Source organism: Lynx rufus, unplaced genomic scaffold, assembly GCF_022079265.1.
Source record: "Lynx rufus isolate CCGP_SWC_20201006 ecotype Redwood Valley unplaced genomic scaffold, mLynRuf1.p SCAF_11, whole genome shotgun sequence".
NCBI classification, from domain to species: domain Eukaryota; kingdom Metazoa; phylum Chordata; class Mammalia; order Carnivora; family Felidae; genus Lynx; species Lynx rufus.
This window is the reverse complement of record NW_025814825.1, coordinates 38,169,307-38,195,288: the sequence shown is the minus strand read 5'-3', so window position 1 is coordinate 38,195,288 and position 25,982 is coordinate 38,169,307. Positions and strand designations below refer to the sequence as shown.

The 25,982-nt window shown below is 52.5% G+C and overlaps 2 protein-coding genes across 2 annotated transcripts in view; one reads left to right on the top strand and one right to left on the bottom strand.

Moving 5' to 3' along the window:
* Positions 1-6,882, top strand: part of CRTAC1 (cartilage acidic protein 1) — a 119,343-nt gene extending 112,461 nt beyond the window's left edge. The window contains exons 11-14 of the mRNA XM_047072278.1: positions 2,236-2,381; positions 2,837-2,879; positions 5,446-5,589; positions 6,053-6,882. Coding sequence (XP_046928234.1) covers positions 2,236-2,381; positions 2,837-2,879; positions 5,446-5,589; positions 6,053-6,171 — 452 coding nt within the window. The 3' untranslated portion in view covers positions 6,172-6,882. The remainder of the gene's footprint in view (positions 1-2,235; positions 2,382-2,836; positions 2,880-5,445; positions 5,590-6,052) is intronic.
* Positions 6,883-19,348: 12,466 nt separating this feature from the next.
* On the bottom strand, positions 19,349-23,893 carry GOLGA7B (golgin A7 family member B). Its single transcript, XM_047073257.1, has 4 exons — positions 23,756-23,893; positions 20,866-21,018; positions 20,680-20,781; positions 19,349-19,456 (listed from the first exon to the last, which is right to left on the bottom strand). The coding sequence occupies exons 1-4, from the start codon at positions 23,891-23,893 to the stop codon at positions 19,349-19,351; spliced, it is 501 nt and encodes a 166-aa protein (XP_046929213.1).
* Between the last annotated feature and the right edge of the window lie 2,089 nt (positions 23,894-25,982).

Genomic DNA, 25,982 nt, shown 5'->3' with positions numbered 1-25,982 from the left:
GGAAGAAGGACTGTCCTTCCCAGGAGTGCTAGAGCTCTGGGCCACACCCCCATCTTACAGATGAGGAAACTAAGGCCCCGGAGAAGGTGCCCAAGTCAGCAAAATCAGCAGCAGCAGAGAAGGGAGTCCTACTGAGATGTGTTCTCCTTGGCTGGCTTCTCTCATAGCCCCTGCCCGTCCTGGGTTGGGAGGAAGGGAGGAAGCGGGACTCAGAACTACATGCTATGAATATTCGGTGACTCTTCTGAGTTATTTGTGGCGCTCCAGTCAGGCTGGAAAATGTATTCATGTAGCGTTCTGTTGACTTAGGTGAGAAACATTTGCTATTCTTTGTCTCCTTTTTTTAATGGAAAAATATTTACTTTTTATATATGCCACTTAATTTGGGCACTGTACAACCTAAAAATGCCAAATCTCTTTAACTTCAAGAGACTATTACAAAACAGAAAAAAAAAAAAGCCCACAGATGATACCCCCCAGTCCCGTGGTCCACCCTTCTTCTCCAAAAGGAATTATTACAGAAGGAGGGAGTGGGGGATTAGAGGTTTATGAGAAACAGTTTCTGGCTTAAGAAAGCAAACCCCAGAATCAGTGAGGCTGGAAGGGGAGAGTCTGTAGGGGAACAGAAGCAGCCCCGAATGTGGGACTCTGTGTTCTGGGAGTCTCTCCCTGGTCCCACTGCCCCACCGGGCCCACAGAGACGGGCTGCTCACCCTTGACGCGTGTGCGTGTGCCCGCAGCGCCCTGCCCTCATTAATCACGGCGCGGTAGCAGCAAGGCCGAGGGGAAGCAAATGCGGGGAGGGTCCGGAAGCTGTGGCTCGCAGTAGGGAGCTTCCTCTGGAAGCTCCATAGAAGGGTGCCGGGACTCCCAGGAAGAAGGCACAGCTGGGGCCCTCCACCCCATGACCCCTGCTGTCCCAAGCTCCCCACCAGGGTGAACCCCTGCACACAGGAGTCTACACACACACTCCCCTCAAAGTCTGCTTGTGGCTGCCAACCCTTTTCTAAAATACAGGAATCCCTTTTATACATGAAAATGTGCCACAGACTACCCTCCGCCCCACAGTAGCTATCCTTGTAAAATCCTTTGGCGGACAGTAAGGGCCCAAAGCTGCTGTAAATTCAGCAGCACTTTTCGGTTTCCCTGTTTCTTCTAGGAGTGTCTGCATACATTAAGGGAAAGTAGCACGTATAAGTGGGTGACATTGTTTATTCAGCCCACGAATGATGCTTGAGGGTATGACGGGATTTGTGGACCCCTGAGCACCAGGCCTGCATCTGGTCATCCCTGGTGGGTGACGAGGGGGCTGCACCCGCCCTCCTACCTTCACTGAGCACGGCCCTCTTTCCCAGGTGACTGACTGGGGAAACAACCTCTCCTTGCGGGTGAGGCCCAACCCCCCCCCCCCCCCCCGCCTCCCGCCCACCCCCATTCATCACCATTAGCCTGACCTTGCCGCAGTGACAGGCCTGATGCCTCAAGCAGGGGGCTGGGGCTGCCTCTGACACCACCTGAACACCTGACCTATCTCTCCAACCTGCTTTCTACCACCGATGTAACACGTTGCTTTAAGGGTGTGTGTGGATGGATTCTCCATGAATATTCTCTGAGCCTCGCCATTAGCTTCTGTAAACATCTCAGCTGTATAGGACGGTCCTTCTCCTGTGCCTTCCACCGTCCTGTTCTTTATCACCTCAGCTTTTATTTAGAGCTCAGCTCAAGTGCCTTCCCTCCAAGAGCCTGTCCCTGATCACCCTGGCTAGAAAAGTTCCCCAGCCAAGCCCCAGTTCCTCTTTACCGTGTTGCCCCATCTTTGTTTTCTTCACAGAGCTTGTTAATATCTGACATCATTGATCTGTTCATCTTTTTGCCTGTCTGTCCCCACCAGAGCGGAAGCTCCCTGAAAACAGGCACATTCCCAATGGTAAAAGAAAGCATGGCCCCTAGCAGGCTATAATTATAAATGATATAAATTTAAATACAGTGACATGGCCAAAATTACACAGCAAGGCAAGCGGTACCGCTAAGATTTGAAGCCAAAGTCAACCTCCTTACCACCAGGCTTTCCCTTCTCCCCTAAAACAGCTTCATGCTGATTGGCCTGTCCGCTAGAATGTAAGTTCTAGTGCTGTGCTGTCCAATATGGTAGCCACGAGCCATGCGTAGCTATGGAAATGCAAATTCATTAAAATTAAATAGAATTTAAAATTCAGTTCTCCTTCTGTCCCGTAGGGAAGGATGAAGCCAGCAGTGTGGAGGTGACGTGGCCAGATGGCAAGATGGCAAGCCGGAGCGTGGCCAGTGAGGAGATGAACTCTGTGCTGGAGATCTCCTACCCCCGGGATGAGGACAGACTTCAGAGCCCAGCCCCACTGGAGGTGAGTAAGGGTGTCCGGGCCTCATAGCCAGAAGAGCGGACCCCCTCCACAGCCCCATGGTCTGAAAGTGGACTCCCAGGAATTTGCAGATTTTGCCTCCAGAATGATGAAAATCTTCTCAGCAAAGAGCAGGCTTCATAATGATCCCTCCATGTGTAGTTTAGGGAGGGATTTGTAGTTTAAGAGGGATAGGTTCTGTTAGGTACCCCAGCTCAGGCACCTGGATCCCGCGTGAATTCAGTATTGAACTGAATACATTCTCGTCCTTCCCCCAGTCTCCTCTTCTCAGTGCAAGGGGAGGGGTCCCAGCAGGGAAGGGCAACCCCAGGCCCAGAGCTAAGAGCACCCCTCATTCTGGACTCAGGGTGACAGCTGCTCTGTGGCTGTGATTAGGGGGGAACCGGAGGTGGGATCTTCTCAACTCACCAGTGTCTCTGCTTCTGCCCACCTTGCAGTGCGGCCAAGGATTCTCCCAGCAGGAAAATGGCCATTGCATGGGTGAGTTGCCTGCAGGCACTAGAGGATGGGGCAGAGGCCAGAATCTCCCTGGGGAGTGTCAGTCTGAGCCCTGGCAAAGCTTAGGCTGCAGACAAGAGGGGGAAAGGTGGGGAGGGAAATGTGTTGTTTGTCCCTGGGGCTCCAGATGCCAAGACAACCGCCATGTGACTCACCAAGGTGGGAGTGACGCCAGCAGCCAATAGGCCAAATCATGGCAGTTCTGGGGATGGAGTGCTTCCTGCCACGAATTCGGAGAGAACGGGCTTGGGGAGGAGACGCATAACTGCCTGTACAGTGCTCACCGGGTGGCCCGGCCGTGCGAGGGGCCGTGCGGCCACCTCACGGTGGCAAAGGTGCGCGTGCGTCTTCCGTGGTGGCTTTGGCATGGCCAGCTGGCGGAGCGGCAAGCACGGGAGCTGGCAGACAAGGATGGGCATGGCCAGGGGCATTGGAGCAACCCGGGCGTGGAGTGTAGTCACAGAACAGAAGGGAGACGGTAGCCTCGTGCAGTACTGGGAGGCAGGTGGCTAGCACGCTGCTAGGACCGCAGCTCTGTGAGAGTTCGCTGACTTTCTGAAAGTCCTCCAAGGGCCTGGGGTGGCAGAGGGGCAGCCAAGGGGCTCAGCGTCTGAAAGACCCTCAACCCAGTATCTTCTGTGTCAGGAACCGGCAGTGAGGGGTCAGGTCAAGGACTCCTCCTGCCTTTAGACTCTTAGGCAGCATTCTTCCTAAGTCTGTTCCATAGATGCTCGTCAGCCCCAGGCTGAGTGGGTTTGCTACTGAGACTCAAGAGTAAACAAGACAGGGCCGCCTGGGTAGTTCAGTCAGTTAAGCGTCCGACTCGTGGTTCGTGGGTTTGAGCCCTGCTTCGGGCTCTGTGCTGACAGCTCAGAGTCTGGAGCCTGCTTCCGATTCTGTGTCTCCCTCTCTCTCTGCCCCTCCCCTGCTCATGCTTTGTCTCTCTCTCTCTCTCTCTCAAAAATAAACATTTAAAAAAATGAATTAAAAAAAAAAAAAAAGAGTAAATGAGACAGACACAGCCCCTGCCTTCATGGGGCTTAGAGCCAGTGGGAGAGGCACATGAATAAACAGTGATGACCAGAAATGTGAGCAGGGCTGGGTGGGGGAGGGGTGGGATGTGGGAGCACAAAGGTGGGGCCTCAACCAGCCAGGGAGGGTCCCAGAAGGTGCCCCAGGGAGACAAGGCCTGAGCTGAGACCTGGGGGGCGATGGGGAGCTCGCCAGGCAGAGAGAGGGGAGAAGGTGGTCTGGTGGAGGGCCCTCCACCGGCAAAGGACCACAGGTGAGAAAGTGAAGGAGTGCAGCTCTAAGGGTGGCTTGGGAGGAAATTAGTCCCTTCCACTCTCCACGTCCCAACCCTGGCCACTCTAAAGAGAGGATGCATGTACGCAGAACTTCCAGTGTCTAGCCTGTGCACTGGAAGGACCCTGTGGGATCACCCTTCCAGCCACTTTTTTTCATCATCTAGCGGACAGTTACGTGCCCATGCGAGGTGCTGGGGATGCGGGCCAAGCACCTGCCCTGGAACAGCATCTGTTCTGGGGAGGAGGACCACAAACACGTAACCTGGCAGCCGGATGAGATGGACCAAAAGCAAGGTGTCCCTGGAGACTGTTCTAGACAGAGTGGTCAGGGAGAAGCCCTTTGAATTGAGACCTGAAGGACGAGAAGGTCCAGCCACACGGAGAGCTGAGGGAAGAGCAGGAGCGAGGACCACGAGGCAGGAAAAAGGCTCTGTGTGTGAAAGGAATGGGAAGGAGGCTGGCGTGCCCGGAGGTGGTGGGGGAGCCAGGCGCTAAGTCAGGGAGGGTCTCATGGTGTCTGGATTTTGTTCCTGGGGCCCTTTGCAATTAAGCAGGAGAGTATGATTCACATTTTCAAAAGATCGCCCTGCCTGCTGAATTGCAGATTAGATTGGAGGGAAGAGTGGAAGCCAGAGTGCCAGTCTGAAGGTGGCTGCAGAAATCCAGGCAAGAGGTGGTGCAGGCTGGGAACGGGCTGTGGCTGGAGAAGGAGGTGGGCAGACAGAGGGGTTCTATGGGGGCAGAGCGGCAGGATCTGTTGTTAACTCGCCTACAGAGGTAAGGGAAAAGGAGGAACTAGGGATTGCTCCTATCTGTGCTTGAGCGGCTGAGTGGGTGACATTGATTGACTTAGGCGGGATGGGGTCAGGGGGTGGAAGAAGTTTGAGGGCTGGAGCATCTAGATTTCCATTCTGGACCTACTGAGCATGAGATGCATGTTGGGTTCATAAGTCTGGAGCCCCCGGGACAGGTTGTGGCTGCAGATAGGAATCTGGACTCACCCATCTATGAAGGGAGCACCTACAGGAAGTGTGGTAGATAGAAGGCCCCGGGCCAAGTGTGACACCCCCAACACGTAGAGGTCAAATATAGAATGAGCCAGCCAGAGGGACTGAAGTGAGGGAGTTGAGGCATAGAGAGAAGGGATATGCCCAAGGTCACAGAGTGGGTGGGGCAGCAGAGCCTGAGCGAGGAGCCACTGCCCCACACCTCCCTGGTGAGTGACTCCCCTCACCTTTCAGACACCAACGAATGCATCCAGTTCCCATTCGTGTGCCCTCGAGACAAGCCTGTGTGCGTCAACACGTATGGAAGTTACAGGTGCCGGACCAACAAGAGGTGCAGTCGGGGCTACGAGCCCAACGAGGACGGCACGGCCTGTGTGGGTGAGTGAGGCCCAGCCATGGTCCAGTAGGACACAAGGAAGTTGTCTTCCACCGGGGAGCTTTGGGGAGGCCCCAGATCAAGGTCCCCAGCCCCTGACTTCTCCTGGCCAGATGGAGTCTCCTTAGACCCCCGTTGGGTCTCCGGGGAAGACCGTGACAGAGGTTTGGAGAAGCCCCCACCACTACTGCCACCATCTGAAGGGTCCCTGGGGTGCTGTGCCCTGGCCAGAGGCCACTGTTCTTCTCACGTCTCCCCTTCTCACATATTCCTACCTTAAGGTCAGCCCGTCTTTTCCTACCAGGGATATAAACTAGCTCCTACTATTCATCTTTGTCTGAATTTCTGAACCGGTATTTGTCTTCTTCCTCCCAAATGCTTCCCCCCACCCCCATCCCACCCCCATCCCCTTTCTCTTTTTCCCACTCTCTCTCTCTCTCTCTCTCTCTCCCATCCTTTTTGCAGCTCAAGTGGCCTTTTTAGGTGGGTATCCTTCTGCTGCCTTTAGAATCTCTGAGCCTCTCTCTCGGGCCTCATATCTTTCTCTAGGCCTTGGACTTTGCCTTCAGTTATATGCACTTTAAATCCCATCAATAAAGGAAAAAAAACTAAACTAAACTAACAACCTTTGTGGAAAACTAAATCTCTCCTGCTGCCTGTCTCTCTCTCCACGCCCAGTAGACTCTGCTGCGTGCTCCCTTTGAATGGACCGCAGGGGTGGCCATCTTTGAAAAGGGAAGTTTGGGAGATACTGATGTTTGTGTAATCTTGTTTGTGAAGCCTTTCTTTGCATGTTTTCTGAGAAAACAGGAAAGGAAAGTCTCCCCTCTTACCCCATCTACCCTCCCTCACTTCTTCAGAAGAATCAAGATAGTCCTGTCTTTTCTGTATCCTCCAGTGTCATGAGCACCCTGTTTTGCCCTTAACAAAGATGGCTCCCAGGCAGTTGCTTGCTCAGTTGATTCACTCATGTGTCATGTGCCTGCTGGTTTGGCCTGTGCTGTTTCTGCTCTGTGTGCCCTGACTTCCTGTGGTAGAGAAAGCCTTCTGGGAGTTGGTGGTTATTATGGGAGGGGAAAAGGTGGCCCTTTGGGAACTCTTGACAAAAATGTTAAAGTTTGAACTTGCCAAGTCTTCCAGCCTCTTTCTGGAGAAATTATGCCAATAAACTCTCTGCTGCATATTAGTGCCTAGCTGATAAAAACAAAAATGTGTCTGGGGCAAGTAGATGCTGGTTGGAATCCTGAAGTAGCAGCAGCTTTTCTGTCATGTAGCCCTTGGAAAGCAAATCACGAGACAGGGAAAGTGTCCTGGGCATGAGAAATGGTTTGGGTATGTGCACCAATGTTCACGTTTGGGGGGCTGGGGTTTGGGCCAGGCAAGGGATGTAGGATGAGCAAGGAGCAGACCTGGAGGGAATATTCTGGGCCTTTTACCTGGGGGACGGTTGCTTCTCTACACTGGGCCTCAGTTTGCATAATCTAAATAACAAGAGATTTGGTCTGGTGTATTCCCAAAGCCCTTTCCTTTCTAAGACCCTTCAGTGTGTGGCTGGACAGAGATATGGCTAGTCTCAAGTTACCCTGATTTCTAGAAAAGAATCTTGCAACTTGGTCTCCTCTGCAGTCTGCTTAGAAACCTGGAAGCCTCTGTAGCCAGAGCACCCTTTGGGAATGATGTAACACCATAGAATACTTTCACAACCAGCCTCGGTAGTGAAGGCTTGTTATAAATCACAGATCTGTTGTTCGTGGGGGAAAAAAGTTGCCCCAAGATATAATAAAATCACACTTAAGCATGCAGCAAGCATTTTAAAAACATATTTAACAAAAAAACTACCATTTTCTGATATAATAATAATACTCCCAATAAATCACAAAATATGAATTCCTCATAGCTAGTACTGTTTTTACACTCAGAAGACGAGCTTAAATGAAAAGTTTTAAAATAAAAACAACCACATTGTCACAAGAAAGCGTGTAACAACTTAAAAATCGCTCCACTTCTGGGAAGCCCGCTCCTGTGTGTTCAGGTAGAAATTAAAGGTCTGGATGGGCCCAGACATGAGGCTCGGAGAGATGAAGTGATCCACCCAAGGTCACAGAGCCAGCTGGTCCCCAGCCAAGGCTGGAGCCCTTTCCTACCACACCATCTTGTCAGGGGGTGACAGACAGCACTGTCACTGTTTGGACTATTCCCTAGTCATTCTGGAAGCTGCTGCCTTTTTAGAAATGAACGAGTAGATCTAAGATAGCGAGAGAAGTAAACCCCAAAACCCATAGAGGCAATGGTTCCAAATGCAGTGGTGAATGGCAAGACGACGGTGTCCACTGACAGACCGCACACAACAGCACGAGAAGTAAGGGACAGGTCAGCTAGGGAGACAGCCTGCCAAGGACATCGGAAAATTCAGGATGACAGCAAACTTCAGAGGATACCTCGTCAAGTAATAACCATGAATCCTCCTACACGGAGTTTCTTACAACAGGGTGTGTTTGTGTCGATTTACCCTACTTGGTGGGTGGGGCCAGATGAGTTACAAAGAGGAGTCCCAAATCCCCCCAGCTAGCAAGAGCACCACTACACTATCCCAGCTGCTGGGTAAGAAGGCTTACTCCTGATGTGATTCATTCAGTCAACAAGTATTAGTTGAGCACCTATTGTGTGCCAGGTACTAAGCTAAGCTCTGGGCATACAATGGTAAGTAGAGATGACCTGGTTTATTGTTCCCACACGGCCTCCCTGCAGCCAGATGGAGGAACCCGGTGCATGGGATAAGAGTGGGACTCACAGGGGCTTTCTGAAAAATCTAGCTAAATGCTTGGGTTGCCACACCAGAAAGCAAGCTCTCTCATTCCAGTATTCATTGGGCAAGCATTCACTGAGAACCACTGAGAATACTCCTCTGCCCAGGAATGTACCCTTAACATAACAATAATAGCTACACGTAGTGAGCTTGGCATGTCTGGGCCAGATCTAAGCTCTTTAGAAGAATCAGCTTGTGTAATCCCCACCACAATCCCGAGCGGAAAGTGCTATCAGGATCCCAGTTTTACAGAGAAGCTGTGTGGCTTGCCCAGGTCACACAGCTGGGACACACAGAGGAAGGACTCCGTCAGAGTAGTCTAGCCCCCAACCTGAGCTCTTAACAAGGACCCTTCCTTCCCATTTGGGGTGACTAACCCGTTACACAAAAGCCACAGTCTCTCTGCGTTGCCCAGGGGCCGGGGATGGGTTGGGAAGGAGGAAATGGAGTCTCCGACGGAGCCCGGGATCTGTGACAAGCGCCACACGGTCACCCTGCAGCTGCAAGATAGAGGTGGCAGTGCCCCTGCTGAATCTTCTCACCAGCCAGCTTGGCTGTCCTTGGCAAAGGGAAACCGTGGCTCACCTGCACAGCCTCCTCTCCGTCGCCAGCCCTGCTCTGGGGAGGTGCCATTCTGAGGGCCAAGAGTTTGATTATGCGTCACTCTGGCTGCTATGGCCCCCTCCCAGGGTGTGGGCCTCACACCCTGACCAGCACCTCTGGACTGTGGCCCGAGCAGGAACTGCACGCCAGCCTCCAAACAGGGCTGTTGATCGTCTCTCTGGGGCCGCACAGACACAGGAGGACAAACGCTTCACTTTCTCAGGGAGCCAGCTGAGTTTGTCCAGCAGATTCCAGAGTGATACCCCACCCAGACTGTCAGTCCAGGAGGCAAGCCGAGCCCCTCCCCTCCTCTCCCTCCCCAGGGTCAGCCACAGCTCTCTCCTTCAGCGTGGGCCAGAACCCCAGCCACATCCTGTCAGGTCTGCCGTTGTGTCTCCTTAGCAACAGACACGTCCCAGAAGGGGAAGGAGGCGAGAGAGCGCGGGCTGCTGAGCTCCGCAGATAATGCCGACCTCTCCTTCCGCAACCATCCCCTTAAGGAACTGTGGTTGAACAGCAAAGTGGTTGCAAAGAAGACCACTGGAGAAAAACGAGAAGCGGGAAGAGAAAAGGCCATCCCCAGGGAACAGAGCTAACATTTACGGAACGCCTATCGTATGCCAAGAACTTTACGTGTGTGTCCCCATGAATCCCCCCCGCCCGTGCTGTGGGCGAAATGTTACTCATCTAGTTTATCACCAAAGAAGCAGAGGCTCAGGGAGAATAAGTTCCACAAGGTCACGTGGCCGGTTAAGCGGCAAAAGCTCTGATTCCAAGCGGCAATTGTCTGGCTCCGCAGCCTGTGTTTTTAAGCCTCTTGGGGAACGATCTCCGGGAAACTGACACCTGGGCAAATTATGTAACCAGCTGTCACTCGGCATAGACTGGACACGTGCTGTGTGCTGGGCCGGGTTCTTGTGGCCGGGCCCGTACACCTGTGTACAACCCTGGCTGACCCCTGAGTGCCCCATGACGTACAACATGATCAGGATGCAGTCAGAAGATAAGTGCTATTGGAGCTGGGCAGCAGCCTGAAGACACACGGAGGTGCGGGGCTGGAGGCAGAAGGGCCCTTGAAATAGGGAGGGGCAGGGAGGGCCTCTCTGGGAAAGAGGCATTTGAGCAGAAACGTAAAGTAAGTGTGCTGGCCTCCAGCCTCGGCTTTCTCATCTGGAAAACGGGGATAGTACCTACCTCACAGTTATTGTATTAAACAAGATGATCTGAACCACTTGACACGGTGCCTGGCGCGTAGTCAGCCCCAAAGAAATTTGAAATATTCATAATATTACTAAGCAGCAAAGTTCAGGATGAAGCCTGGGTCTGTGCAGTGCCGAAGGCTCACATGGCTCCCGGCACTCCCTGCTGTGGCCCAGGCCACCCGGGAGTCAGCAGTGCGGGAGATGTGGGGGGACACTGGCCACCCTCGGGGAACTGACAACTTTGCAGAGAAGAGATCTCAGGACTGAAAATGGCCATAAGGGAGCAGAGCAAACCCTCCCGGGGCCTGAGCTGTGGGGATGTTCCGCCAAGTCGTCACACGGGGCCATTCCCAGAGAGAATAATCACCAAGTAAACCGAGCAGGGAGAGCGTGGCATTGACTGGGCTGCACAGGGCACACGTCCACCGGCAACTGGTGAACTGGCCTGGGATTCGGCACTTGACTGTCACAGAAGCCCTAGAACGTTAAATCCAGAGGCACCTGAGAAGTCAGTCCCGCCCCATCCTTTTCAGCTGTGGAAACCGGGGCTCAAAAGGAACAGTGACTTCCCGAGGACTATAGCCGCGCCAGGAATTTGACTCCTGCCTGGGGCTCCTCCTTGCCCACCCTGCCTCGTTTTCCAGAAAACTTAAAGTATTTCAGATGCACAACTGTGCACAAGAAAACTTAAAGTATTTCAGATGCAGAACTTGTTCTTTCATTGGTGCTGACCCAGAGTCAGAGTCAGGGCAAGGGCCCACCAAGCGAACCAAAGAACCATCCCTGGCCCATGGAACACAGCTGGGCAAGAGCTGAGTGAAAGGGCCAGGTGCACAGAGGGTCCTGCTCTGCTAAGAAGGGAGGCTGCAGAAGGGGATGTCTGGTGGGGACGGAAGGAGGACCTGTATCGCTCTTCCCAGAAAGTCCCTGCCCAGCCCCTCATGAACCCAGCCTGCCTGTCAGAAGGAAAGTCTGGGGCCCAGAATAATTCCTATAAAGGGAACTCATTGTCCTTCTTCATGGCCAGCCGCAGAGCAACCATGAAGGACTTATCACCCAGAACCATCTCATGTACCCGCCCCACCCCCCCCCACCAAAAGATCTAAGGACTAACACTCCTCCCTGCACCCCAGACCTGGGTGCAAAGCTCCTGGGGAAGGAGAGAAGCCCAATCACATCGTGCCCAACTGCCCCTGGGGACCGTGGCAGAGGAATAAGCTTGGGCCACAGGGAGGAAGGTAAACCCCATACTTATCTTCATGGGACTTCCTGGTCCCCTGGCTCAAGATTTATAGGCCTTGAAGGCAGATGCAGACAGGAAAGAGGGAGGAGAGGGTCTCAGAGCCTCACCCCAGTGCAGAATGTATCTTGTGTGCCAGAATATTAGAGAACTGGTCCCAAAATCCTATGGTCCTCCCTCCCTCCTCCCTTCCTTCCATCCTTAAAATGTTCTCTTTGCCCTGAGACCCTGTGATCAGATGGCCTGAGGCTTGACTTCCAGACACCCCACCTACATGCCCTATAAGTGGCCTCAAACAAGCCACTTCCTCTCTCTGAGCCTCACTTTCTTCCTCCACAGAATGGAAGCATAACAACCTCACAGAGCTGTTGAGATGAAGCATTCAAGGTGCTCAATGCAGTGACTGACTGATAACACACAGATATTATTATAAAATCTGCCCCAGGCCCTTTAATCTACTGCTTTCACTTCTAGCACTGCCTGATTTTGCAACAATCCATAAGTCATTAACTGGGGCAATGTGAAACCTGTAAGAATCCTTCCCAACAAGACATATCCATCACTCATATGCAGAGCTCATTCGGGGACCAGGTTACACTGTATCTTCCCTTTGAAGAACTCCGGCGCTGTATTTAGATCTGCACTGGGAAGCACAGGGCCGATCGGTACCCATCCATTCACCTGCCTCTCCAGGGTCTGCGAGCATCCATCCCAAGCCAGGCAGCCCTCTCGCCCACCTCTGAACCATCAGTCATCTCCCGGTACCCATCTTCTCTGTATGCGTCCACTTATCTGTCCACCCATGGTACTTCACTCTCTAGGGCCCCAGGTCCAGATTTCCAGGCAACGTACTCAGCCCCATGAGGATTTACCCACCTTACAATAGTGGTGTTCAGGGAGCACTGAGCAGGGCTGAGTGGGGTCAGGATGCACACTTCCTCCCCTCTCCTCCCCTCCCAGGACAGGTGGAGATCATGAGCAGAGCCATGAGATCACAGCCAGAGCAACTCAGAGCAGCTGCCCAGCACAGGGGATGGCCCAGCATCACTGCCTCTCCCCTTTTTTTTTTTTTAATGTTTTTTAAGTTTATTTATTATTCTTGAGAGAGACAGAGCATGAGCAGGGGAGGGGCAGAGAGAGAGGAGGAGACACAGAATCTGAAGCAGGCTCCAGGCTCTGAGCTGTCAGCACAGAGCCCGACGCGGGGCTCAAACTCACAAACCGCGAGATCATGATCTGAGCCGAAGCCGGAAGCTTAACCGACTGAGCCACCCAGGCGCCCCCTGCCTCTACCCTTTAAGTGAGTTAGTCAGTGACCACCTGCAGTTGAATTGTTATCATTCAGTGGCCACTCACCTGTCTGCATCTGCCTAAGCAGCCCCTCAGGTCTCATTACTCCAGGGGCCAGAGGATTTCACATCTGTATATCCCTGCCTCTTCCTGCCTCATCCCTTCCTGCCAGCCTTCCTGGTGGGCTGCATTTTGCATTCACCTGTCAAGGGCAAAGCACTGTGACAGGCACTTGAGGGCAGGGGGTGGGAGGCACTGGAGGTGAGATAAGATCCCCACCCTCCAAGAGTTTACCAAGGAACTGGGGACAGAGGGGAAAAGGCCATTCATTGCCGTGCACAAGGTCCAGTAAGCTAGGTATAACATTTCCCCCTTCCAGGGCCTGGCTCAGGCTGCTCTCAGGTGGTAGCTGGTCCCCAATCACTTTTCCATTACAGAAATCGATAACTTGAATTACTCCAGAATAACTAGCCCCATCATGCCTCTGCAAAGCTAATTCTTCTGTGTCCGCATTTGCCCACGCGCTTCTCCCTGGGTCTGGAATCCGTCTTTATGAGGCAATCCAGGTAGAAAGGAGTCTTTCGCCCGACTGTGACACAGTGGCAGAATGAGAGCAGGATTTGGGGTCTGACGCTTAGGTTCAGGTCTTTACTCTGACACTTACTGGCTGTGGGCGCTTGTCAAGCTACCTAACCACCTGGAACATCAGTTTCCTCATCTATAAAATAAGAATTCAAATATAACCACCCACCAGAGTGTTAGCGAACTAAATGGAATAATAATGTACATGAATGTTCCTGGCGTATATTAGGGAAGCAGTGAACCCTTGGACAAATGTCTGTTTATTCTATGCAAGAATCTGAAACCTGGCTATAAATCTGTATCACGAGGCCACTGTATAATGAGGTCCTAGAGTAACTTCGGCAATAACAATAATATTTTACTTGGGAGAAATAGATTCTCATTCACCGAGATGCATTTTCATCGTGCTCTCATTTTACAGATGACAGAGCTGGGACTCAGGATAACTGAGCGCAGCGCTAGGGGACGGCAGACTGGTGCAGCCTTCTGACTCCCCCTTCCCACTCTTCCACCGCCTCCGTGGTCCCTGATTCAAAACCGCAAGGCCCGGTGCAGCTCCAGGCTGCCGCACGCTGAGTTCTGCCATCCGGCAGGTGCTGAAATGACAAGCCCGTTAAATAGCCCCTTAGAGGAAGAGCCGTGAGCTCGGCACTCTGCCCTGGGCTCTGCCAAGAGAATAAATCCTCCCAAAGTTGCCTGAGAAGGGTCGTGTGGAAACGTCAGAAGGCTGGACTCTGAAAGGAAGGAAAGAAACTGACGTTACCGAACGCCTCTGTCATGCCAGGCACATTCTAGGCCAGTTTCTCAGATTCCTCAAAACCAATTGTTCTCAACCATTTTTAGTGGGTGGTCACATACTCCTTTGAGAATCTGCTGAAACCTTCGATCCTCTTCCCCAGATAAATGCATGTTATTTTGCAAATATGTGAAGGAGGTGGGTCAAGGTCAAGAGCTCCTGGTGTAAACCTGGGCCGTTTTAGGATTTTCTTAGGTACCAGGGATGTTTCTTCTCTTTTGGAGGCCCCACCCCTCATCATATCAAACATTGTCATATATATCCACAACTCACACTAAATTACACACACACACACACAACCAGAGTTAAGTTGAATTACAGTGGACTGTTTGACAGTATTACATTTTGTAGATATGTAACAAAGTATTAATTTCAGCTTTGTGTTTACTTTTCCTATTTTGGACCCAATAAACTTTTTTGGTAAATTTTATTGAAATGTACCATACCTATAGAAAAATACACAAATCTTTTTTTTTTTTTAATTTTTTTTCAATGTTTATTTATTTTTGGGACAGAGAGAGACAGAGCATGAACGGGGGAGGGGCAGAGAGAGAGGGAGACACAGAATCGGAAACAGGCTCCAGGCTCTGAGCCATCAGCCCAGAGCCTGACGCGGGGCTCGAACTCACGGACCGCGAGATCGTGACCTGGCTGAAGTCGGACGCTTAACCGACTGCGCCACCCAGGCGCCCCGAAAAATACACAAATCTTAAGTGTGGAGCTCAATGAATTCTCACAAGGTGAGCCCGTCTGTGTAACCAGCACCCTGCTGGAGAAACAGAGCATGAGCACCCAAGAAGCCTCCCCAGGCCCCCTTCCATTCACTATGCATCATCCCAGGACAGCTGCTCTCTTAACGTCTAACACCAAAGATTAGCTCTGCCTGTATTAGAATGCCTTACGAGTAGAACCATAACTTGTACTCATTTTCTGTCTTGTTGCTTTTGTGGAACTGATAAACTTTTATTTGGGCCTCAGACATCTTCAGAGGCCTATAAAAAGGCTCATAGGCTCTGGGCACTGTCAAAATCGGGGGTTCTCGACCTTATTTTCACTCTAGAACCTCCATGAAAACTTTTAAAAAGCCCTAATGTCTAGGCTGCACCCCAGAACAATGAAATCAGAATCTCTGGGGATAGGACCAGACATCAGTGGTTTCTCTTGCTCCCTGGGTGACATTGACTGTAGCCAAGGATGAGAGACACTGGCCCACGCGATTTTGTAAAGTATTAGTACCCCTATCTTACAGCTGGAGAGGACAGTGGGGCTCGAGGGGTCTCCACCACATGCTACCCTCATAAAGCCTGAATTCCAATTCAGGTCTCACTAGGAGTGGTATTTGCATTGCCTTCACGCTTGGTAAATAGTAAAGTCCAAACGAAGCGTAGGTGCCTCCTGCCAGAAACTTTCCTTACTCTGAGTCCTTCCGGAGCTGTGGTCAAGGGAGCTAGGGTTTCCCAAGAACAAGGCGGAGCCCCAGGAGCTGGCCGTAGGGAGAGTCACCGCCAGCTGGACTCCATCTTTGCCCCACAGGGTTTGGGAGCCCTGGGGATGGTTCCCAGGCTGCTGGGTTCCGGGGTGCAGTGCACGATTCTGCCGCTCGGTGGCACCACGAGCTTCTGTAAACCCTGTGGTTTTCACACTCCCCAAAGGAAGCTAGAAAGCAGTCTGGCAGCAGTGACCACGGGGGAATGGCAGCCCAGAGCTTCCTGGGGGTTCCTCTGCTCGCTGGGGCCTGACAGGGCCTGTTCCTGGCTGGCCAGCGGGATGCAGAGACGTGGCTGTGACCCAACCCAAGGAGGAGGCCACTTCCCCCGTAACTGAGCCAGCAGAGTAGAACCAGGGAGAGAGAAGCCACGCCTCACCTGCTTCTCCCCGCTCTGCCCTTCACCGAGCTGCCCCCGTGGGCTCCGCAGTTGAAGAGCACAGCCCACCCACACTCCCGTGTTGCCTAGAAGCTCCAGCCCTGGGCTTGGAGGTACCAGGCACAGCTCCAAGTCCTTACCTGGGAATCTGCCAAATCCTAACCTAGGATGACCGAGGACCTCAAGCTCTGACAGGGTCCCTAAACCTGGGTGAACTTTGCCTAGATTCAAAACCAAGCTCTTCCACTTCCTAGTTGTGTAACTTTGGGCAAGTTATTTAACTTCCGTGAGTCTCAGCCTCCTCATCTGTAAAATGGGAATAATAGTCCACATCTTACGATTGTCGTGAGGACTGAATGGTTATGTGACATCTTAGCCTAGCGCATGGCACATAGTGATAAAATAAATGTTAGCTACTATTGTGTATTATTACTATAAATAATAACCAACAGGACAGAATGTCTTTCCAACAGGACAGAATGAACTTACCCACATGTTAAAGAACAGCCTCCATTGTGACAACCCCACACACCCCAGGTTTGAGCAGAGGCAGTGAGTCCAGCCTGCCCCAGGCTCAGGGAAAGGCCCAGCTGCCCCTCAGGAGCAGCAGGCACAAGTGTGAAAGCCACCCAGAGTCCCAGTCAGCACCAGCCAGAGGGGATGTCCCCAAAGCCCCCACCCTGGGGGCTGGAGCCATTATCCCCACAGCCTGGTGAGATCCTCTCTTGGCCCACAGACCTGAGTGCGTGACCCTGGCCGCCCTGAGGCCTAAGGCAACTTCCATCCAGATGCCATCGGCATGGTGTCAGGTTGAGCACTGGGTCAGGAGATCTTGGTTCTAAATTTGGTACCACTGTCGGCCAGCTGTGTGAACTGGGGCAAGTCACGTGACCTCTCTGGGCCTCCATTCTGTCTCATTTAGATGATCTTAAATCCCCTCCCAGCTCTAGCATGTGGTTTTATCAAAGTATCTGGTACACAATAGGTGCTCAATAAATGTTATTTAGTTTTATAAAATCCAACATACGACTCTGCTAGGTTCTAACACCCTAGTCTTTAAAACTGAACGACTTCTCTGATGCAACCCCTAACAGGGCCCAACCCAGGGTGAGAGCTCAAGCAATGGGTATTTATCTCATTACTGACTTTTGACCTGGCTCTCTGTCAAGCTGCTCCCTCCACCCAAGGCTGCAAGTGCCCCATAAAGGCTCCATATTAGAGGATCCAGAGGGTAGCTTCCCCACTAGACTACGAGCTCTAAGAAGGTAGGGTTGGTCCTGCCCACGTCAGCCTCACTGCTTCTTCAAGAACACCCAGCCCCACCTCCTTGGCATGAGGTGGGTGGGCAGCTGAGCACCCGCTCCCTGTGGTCCTGGGGCATAGAACTGATGGCACCCCATCACCATCGGGGAAAGAAGTGGCACAGAGCCTCAAGCTGGGCAAGTCCTTTTATTGGAAAAAGAAATAATAAAACCAAAGGCCACTGCATCACCTGTGCCCAGCCATCCCACAGGAGAGGCACAGGTCAGACATAAGGCCCGGCCACACAGTGGGCCAGAATGGGCATGGGCCAGGCCGCAGCCCTCTGTGGGGGATCGTGGGACCAGGACCCGCCCACTCGGGCTCAGGGCCTGCCTTTGGCTCCCTGGGTAGGCACCTCCCTCCCACACACTGCTGTCTTGTCCAAAAACAATCAGGCCCCTCTTTGGTTCCAGAAAGCTACCTTCAGCGGCTGGTCTTTCACATGCACTTGTAGCACCTCCTGCCGGCTGAGGCAGGCAGCCTCTCTGTCCGTCTTCAGGGCACCGGGGCAGGGCTGCTTCCTTCCCACTGGCCGCCCTGGGCCTTGGCAGGCGGGGGCCTCGGTGGCTGGATGCTTCTCTTCCCTTTCGAGAAAGGAGTTTGCCTTTTCCCCTGCAGGTTGCCAGTTCCTTTGAACATCCACAGAAGCCTTGTTTACACGGCCTTAGAGAGCTCCAGAGCCTGGGTGGGCTGAATGGGCAGCGTGTGTGGCCCTGTTGCCTTGTCACCGGGAGCTTGGGAGAGGGACACAGAAGGTCCCAGAAGGTTGGCTCTGCTCTCCTAGACCCCCAGCTTCTCTTCTGCTAGAATGTACACAGTAGAATCAGAAGGTAGGGAGAGCTTTGCAGGCAGGGGAGAGACCAGGAAGAAGAGCCGAGCTGGCAGCCCCAGGCAAGGGGCAAGGAGCTTTAGGACATTTATTTACAAGGGGACAGGCTGGACCCATGCAGGGAAGCAGCCACAGACTATCACATACAAAGATAAGACGGGATGCAGAGAGGGGCAATCATTGGCCTGGCAACCAAGGGGAACAGACAAGTGCACGGTCACATACACATACATACACATGCACCCACAGGTGCAACCACACGTGTACACACACACAACTGCACTCACACACATCCATCCACATGTGTGCTCATACACACACCTACACATACGCGTGTGCATTTCTGCACATAGCGCACTCACATATATGCACTCACACGCGTGCCTGCATGCACACACACTCATTCTCACATACACACAGGTTCTAATCTCAGGAAGTTGGCTCCAGTTCTGAAGGTTCAAACCTCCCAAGGCTACATGTCTCCATGAAGCATTTCTCCAGACCCCCAAATAACCTCCTAGAGCCCCAGGCTGTGTGCCCCACAACCACCACCTGATGTCCTGCAAAATCTCTGGAGTTGGGTATTTCTTGGCAAGGCCAAGATGGCCTCCAGGCTTTGAGCAGAGGAAGGGGAAGCCAAGAGTCTAGAAGAGGTCAGGAGGGGACTGAGCAGCTCCCATCTCCCCAGACCTCGAATCGGTGGAGGCAGGATCACAGACAGGCAGAGCCCCTGCAGTGGCACCAGAAAGAGCAGATACTGGGAGACAGCCACGGGGAGCAGGACCCTGGGGGGAGAGAGTCCTGGCGGATGTGGGATTTGGGGTGAGGAATCATGCGGGATAAGGGCATTCTCTCTGGGACCTGAGCCCCCCTCCGGGTGTTGGGTAAAGAGCTGCAGAAGCAAAGGGCTGTCCAAATTGTGTTAGCCCCACCCCCAAACCCCCACCCCAGCCTTCCCCTGGAAGATCTGGCTGCGTGTGACCAGACGTCCCCCATGGAGAAAATGCCAGGTCAGGAAGTAGGCCGTCCTGCCAGGGGTGACAGGCAGGAGGGAGTAAAGGGGGGCGCGGGTAGATGGCCCGCGGGAATCACCGGGCCAGTCACCCTTCCTCCCGCCCCCCCCTCCCTGGGGAGCAGCAGGGGCCCAGAGAATGACTCAGAAGCGGGTGCTCTGGTAGCGCAGCCGCCGCAGGTCTGAGAGGCCCTCAGTCCGGCCGTACACCTCCCTGCAGGGACTCTCGGCCAGTCACCGGGCCCCCGCCCCGCCGCCCCCGCCGCTGCTGCCGCTGCCGGAGCTGCTGCCGCTGCTGGAGCTGCCGCTGCTGCACCGGTCCTCGTAGATGGAGATCTCGATCTGCGGCCGGCGTTAAGGAGGGAGCCCCTGCCAGCTGCCGAGAAGGGGCGGACGGAGGCCAGCAGGGGAGCGGGCGGCCGAGCCGGTGCCGCGTCCCAGACAGCGAGGCCGGGAGGCCCGGGGCGCTAGACCCCAGCCCCTCCGCGCTCTCGCGGGCGCTCGGTGTGCACACGCACACAGCGGCCTGCCGGGCCGAGCACTGCGCAGGCGCACAATCGGAAGCTTCCGCTTTAGTGGGTCTGATTACCAAACACCGGGACAGGTGGTGGTACGGCGTGGGAAGTGGGAAGACCTCGGTGTCCCGAGTTCTAATCCTGACTCGCTTTCTCTCGAGAGATGGGACTTTAGACCGGTCATTTAACTTGTTACCCATGAATGGCCGCGTGTGTAAAATGGTGGTAATAATAGAATCTTGGGGTAGCTGGGGGACTGATTGAAATAAACGCTTGTAAAGCTCTAAGCCCAATGCCTGGCACTTAGTAAAAACTCAATTAAAAAAAGGCCCCTCTCACAGGGCTTTGTAAACAGAAGATTCCGGTCTTTGTGTTTTCTTTCCTCGTTTTCCTCTCAATTTTCCAGTAAAAACATTTTTTTAACACTTCTATTCTGCGAGTGGGCTGTGTGTACACCTTGACCACACTTTTCCAGGTGGAGCGAGCAGGCCTATAACCCAATTCCTGGGCCGGCCGCCCACCAAGACTTCATTTTTCTGATCCGTAAAGAGGGGCTCAGGACGTACACCCCGGAGTACACGAGACCGTAGACATGTAAACGTGTGCAGAGATCCGCGTGTTCCCCGAGGGGCAGTGCAGCTTCACGGTTAAGTGTGGGACTGGGCTCAAATCCTGGCTCTGACGTTCACCGGCCGGGTGACCCTGGGCCAGTGATTTAACTTCAGTGGGCTCGTGGGCAGAGGGAAGAATAAGAGTTACCCACCTTGTAGGGGTAGTACGAGAATTACATCGTTTCAAAGCAGTTAATATGATACCTGGCATGTATTAAGCGCTGAAGAAATGCAGCCCAGTAAAAGCAAACCCTGAAATTCACAAAAGGCATTGATAACTTATAGTGGGGGAGGAGAGCTGACGACCAGTGATGTGGGAAATCCTGGGAAAATCCCTGAGCAGAGGCCCCTAGGGTGGTCCCTATTTCTGGGTGTCTTCACCAAGGAACCCACCAGTTGGCAGCTCTGGGCCCTTGCACAGGACAGCCAGGAAGGATACGACCCGCATCCCGCGCTCCACGGGGTCAGTGAGCAGGAGGCCTCGAGGGGCAAAGATCTTCTCGTTCTGCTCCTGGATGTAGCGGGAGATCTTCTTGAGAACCTGCAAGGAGAGGGGCCGGCTGAGGATGAGCGGGCAGCGGGAACCCTGCAGGAGGGGATGCATGGCAGTCAGGAGGGGAGCCACCTTCTCGTAGTGGGTCTCCATGCAGAGGAAGATGAAGTAGGCCGTGGCACAGGCCAGGCAGCCCTCAAGGTAGGAGCTGCCCCCGATCTTCTCCGCCTCCGCGTAGAAGCTGTTGAGGGTCTTCACGGTCTCCTCAAAGAGCTGCCGCTCAATCTGGCGGAGAAAGGGACAGGGAACCAGGTTGAGGCCAGCCTCCCTGGACCGACAGTCACAGGTAGGAGGGCGGGTGGCGGTGGTGGGGCCACACGGATGAGGGGAGTGGCACACAGGTAAGATCGGAGAAGCTGCCCGTGGAACACTGGACTGGGGGCCGGGAGACCTGGGGTCCAGTCCAGACCTGACCATCAACTAGCTATGTGGCCTTCAGCTGATGACTTAACTACTCCAGCCTCAGTTTCCACAGCTATAAAATGGGAATAAGAATGACTACTTGGCCTCCCTTGGGAGCAGGAAACTCCCACAACATCAGAGACGTGAAGGCTTCCTGAAAGCAGACGGTCAGGCAGGAATTCTGGTGACTTCGTCGCCCCCCCCCCATTTTCATAGCTGCAAAAGCACCCAGGACCTAATTGGTAGGGCCTCCCCATGTTTGGATGGGACTCCAACTGCATAAGACTGATTATATGAGATCTCAGGAGTATCTTCTCTCAAAGAGGTCACCAAGAACACGACAGCCTCGTGGGCGTGCACAACTGGGAAGCTGTCCTGCCTGCATCCATAATCATAATAGCTAATATTCATTAAGCACTTTCTATGCTTTCTATTTTTAAAAGCACTTTCAGGTACCAATGTAATGTTGCGTATCAACTATACTTCAATTTAAAAACAAATAATAAGATTTTTATCAATTTATCTGGCAACTGTAGATTAAATTATGCCATTGCGGGGCACCTGGGTGGCTCAGTCGGTTAAGCGTCTGACTTCGGCTCAGGTCATGATCTCACAGTCTGTAGGTTCCATGTCAGACTCTGTGCTGACAGCTCGGACCCTGGAACTTGCTTCAGATTCTGTGTCTCCCTCTCTCTCTGCCCCTCTCCCACTCGTGCTCTCTCTCTCTCTTTTTCTCTCTCTCAAAAATAAATAAACATTAAAAACATTTAATTGTGCAATTGCTTCATCTGAAAAAAAAAGCTTTGCAGAGTCTGATATTTTTTGAAAAGTTAATCAAAATAAATGAATAAATAACACACTTTCCCACATTTTCACTTCAGTAGCTCAAAGCTCAGCTCTGTGGTCCCGGCCACCGTCATCTCCGGCCTCTTAACTGGTCTCTGTGCCCCCAGCCCTGCCAAGGGAGGCTGCTAAAGTCGGATCATGTCACAGCTCTGATGAAGAGCTTCCAAAGCCTTCTCATCTCTCTCCGAGTAAAATCCAAGAAGTCCTTATATGCCTGCTAGGCCCTACAGGGCCTGGCCCTGCGTCCCCTGAGCCCGCCTCCTGCTTTCCTGCCCACTCAGTCCCCAACCAGCCACACTGACCACCCTGCTGCTTCCTGAAAATGCACAAGTCCTTTGCGCCTGTGTCCTCGGATACAACACGCCTCCTCCAGACACCCCCACCCCAGGCTCATACCTACAGGCCTAAGGGCTTACCTTATCTCACAGACCTCCCCCACCATTCACCTCTCCCCTGCTTTCCCAGCCCTGTGACCCTCACACACTTATTTTTCTAGTAGTGGTCCCCACTGGAGCTGCTACATATTTACTTGCTGTTTTATTCTTCATACCTTCCAATCGAAAATGAACTCATGACTTCACTTCTACATCCCCAGTGCCTAATACATAGTAGTTGCTCAGTAAATACTTGCTGAATGCTAAGTGAACTTGTCCAAGGTTATACAGCTCTGACCTGAATCTGTGCTCTTTAATAACCTTACACTACATTGGGAGGTCATGCTCCAAGCAGGTGTCAAAGTGTCTGTAGGCCCATTTTTTACATTCCTCAGAACACCCCCTTCCCCGCTCACCACTACAGGATCAGAACTGTCCATCACACAAGCTAGCATGGGACCTTCCATGCCCATCTAGGACAAAAGGTCTCCCTAAGAATAGTCAGAAGCTTTGGGGTTCCCAGCCACTGTCCCTACACAGATCTGGAGGGAATGCATAAGAAAACATTATGCTCTACCCCAAGAGTCGCCCTGCCCCAAAGGACAGGTGTGTCCTTTGATAAGATGAGGAGACCTCACAGCACCCTAAAAGCTGGCTACCGATCAGATTAGCAAAGGCAGCCCTGCCCCACCTTCCCAAACCCATTCGGATAGGCCTGGGCTGCTGAATAAAAGAGCTGGGGTCTGCCCACCGCCCTCCAGAGGGCAGACTCTCTAATTCCAGGACAGTGCTACAGCAGCCTGGGAATGAGGACCATACGCACCCCCAAACCGGGAGCAAAACTGGGCAGAAGGAGCTGACTTGCAAGGGGTTGGTGGTCCATGAGACACCCAGGTAGCTGGCTGAGTCTGGAGGGAGGGGCTGTGGGCAGAGCCCTTGGTCGATGACCTGGGCATCGGGATTTCTTAAAGGTCCTCAGGAAATTCTAACATGCAGCTGGGGCTGAGACTGCTGCCAAGAAGTAGAGATTCCTGAAGCTGATGCCATCAATCGGACTAAGGAATCTGTTTTTGTTTCATAAGCTCTCCAGGCGACTCTTGTGCTACTGATGTTCCAGGGCCGCTGAACTAGGAAATCTCTGAGGCTTTTTCAGCTCTAACTTGCAGTGAGGTGACAGCAAGACAATGTTAGGGACATTTTTTAATTCTGCCACGTGAAGTGCCTGAACAAGTTATATGTCACATATTACTTTCATCCTGGAAAAAAAAAAAATACACTGGAATAAGTCCCTGAGTTCCATCACGGCCTATGTTCCAAGTTTAGAAAAAAGACATCCTTACCCGGCTGTCCAGCTCCGGGGGGAATTTGGTCTGGAACTGACAGATGGTCCCATCACTGTAGTCTCTCTGGATAAAGACCTTGGTGGCCAATGAGGCACTTCGCCGCAGCTCCTGCAGATTATGGACCTGAGGAGGCATACAGGAGACTCACACTCAGGGTGACCATCCATCTAGGTTTGTCCAAGACTGACGGAGGTTTTCAGGATGTGATTCTTACAGCACTAAACCAACAAAGTCCCCGGCAAACCTGAACATTAGCCACCCTACAAGTGCTCCAGGAAAGTCATGGGGAAGCAGAACTGTGGAGTTGACTAGAGAAGACACGTCAAGCTATCCCAGAAAGATCTAGAAAAAGCCTGAATTAGGGCAAAAGCTGAGCCAAAAGGGGATGATGGTTCTGGAATCATCAACAGAGCCAGAAGCAAATTTTAACAGGAGGAAAAGACTTCCTGGTAGCTGGCCCAGATCCTTCTCTCTCTTTCCCCTTCTCCCTCCCTCCCCCTCCCTTCTCCCTCTCCCTCTCTTTCCCTTCCCCCTCCTCCTCTCTCCCTCTCTCCCTCCCTTTTCCTCTCCTCCCTTCTCCTCCCCTCTATTTCCCTCCTTCTCCCTCCTCCTCACTCTCCCTCCCCCTCCCCCACACACAGAGCCTTTCACACTTTTGTTCCCTCACCAAGTATCAAATATTCACAAATCATCAGGCCTCGTGCTTGGGGAACCCAGCCCTGAACAAGACTGAGGTCTCAGGCCCCAGAGGTGGGGCTTACAGCAAGGTTGGGGAGGGGAGTAGGACAGAGGAGGACCTGATAGCCCACCAACCTTAACGGGTTGAGGCCAAGTTAAAGCCTGGGTCCAAGAGCACCAGGGATAGCTTTCCTCTCCAGCATGTCTCACCACAGGAAAGAAGGGGCACCCAAATGCCCAGAGAAAATCATGGATGAGGTAGGCTGAACCCAGAAATTAAAGAAACACCTTGCCCTGGTAAGAAGAAGTGGGGCAACTCTGTCCCTTGCCCACACCTGCAGTTTTGACATTGACACAAACTCTAGCACTTGAGGGGACTGGGCTCAATTAATAGAAGAACAGGGCCTCTTTCTTCCACTTCCAGCCTTAGTCACCCACATTTGAAAGAAGCATCCCACTGGGTAAAATATGCCAAACATTGGAACCATGTGGAGGCCAAGCCCCAAGGGCAGAGTGAACACACAGCCAGTTCATCCTGTGTAATTAAGGTGAATCTCTTCCGTCATTCAGCTTTCATTTATTGAGTCCCTACTATTGCCGAGCTCTGGGGATGCTGAGCAAAGACAGTCTGTGAGCTCCAGGGAAGAAGACAAGTAAATATATAATAAATTAGCCTGTGATAAATGCTTTAGAGAAGTAACATCTTACCCAGAAATGCTTACTCAGAAAAGACTTCCTGAGGTCTGTGTTGAGTCATAAAGAAGGCCAGGAGTTGCCAGTGGTAGGGAGCAGGCAGTGGGTGGGGAGAGGGATGTAAAGTCAACCCAGACAGAGGGAGAAGCTTGTGCAAAGGAAAAAGATGGCAGAGAACACAATATGCTCCAGTTGACTGCAGGCAGATTTCAGCAAGACGGGAGTTGGTTTGTGGATTAGGCAAGAGCAGGGGGGAATGACAGTATAGAGGACAGTGCTATCACAAAGAGCTGGAGGGGGGCTCTACTCGAGGGGAGGGTATAGGACAGAAGACAAACTTGCTTAAAAGCTGGGGGAAAGAGTAAGCAATGAGAGAAAGGTAGGAGAGATAACTGGTAGATCAAGGTTCGGAAAAGGGGAAAATCAGAGAACACCGCAGGAGACTTTCCCACATCCGGCAAAACTTGCTCTGCGTAAGAGATGTGATACCAGAGTACTGGGGCCGAACTGAAGAATGTATAGATGCTCCTCTTGTCTGAACAGTCCTTGATTCCTCTAATCAAGGTCTTAATTGAGAAAATCCCCTTGACATTCACTAGGATCGTATGATAACTTTGAAAAAATAAAGAAGGCTTTAGTGGTATAAGTGTGTTATTTGTTACTCTGTCTGCTCTATCTGGTTAGGATCTCATACTTTTATATTTTACAAAGAAAAGGTAGGGGCTGTGGCCTTCCTCTGCCCTTCTAAAACCAACTGACGTGAGCCAGTGGATCATGAGGATGGATTCCCCTAGCCCCAGAAGGATCATTCAGGAAGCTCTGTGAGGGATGCATGGGAATTAGGCATGACTGG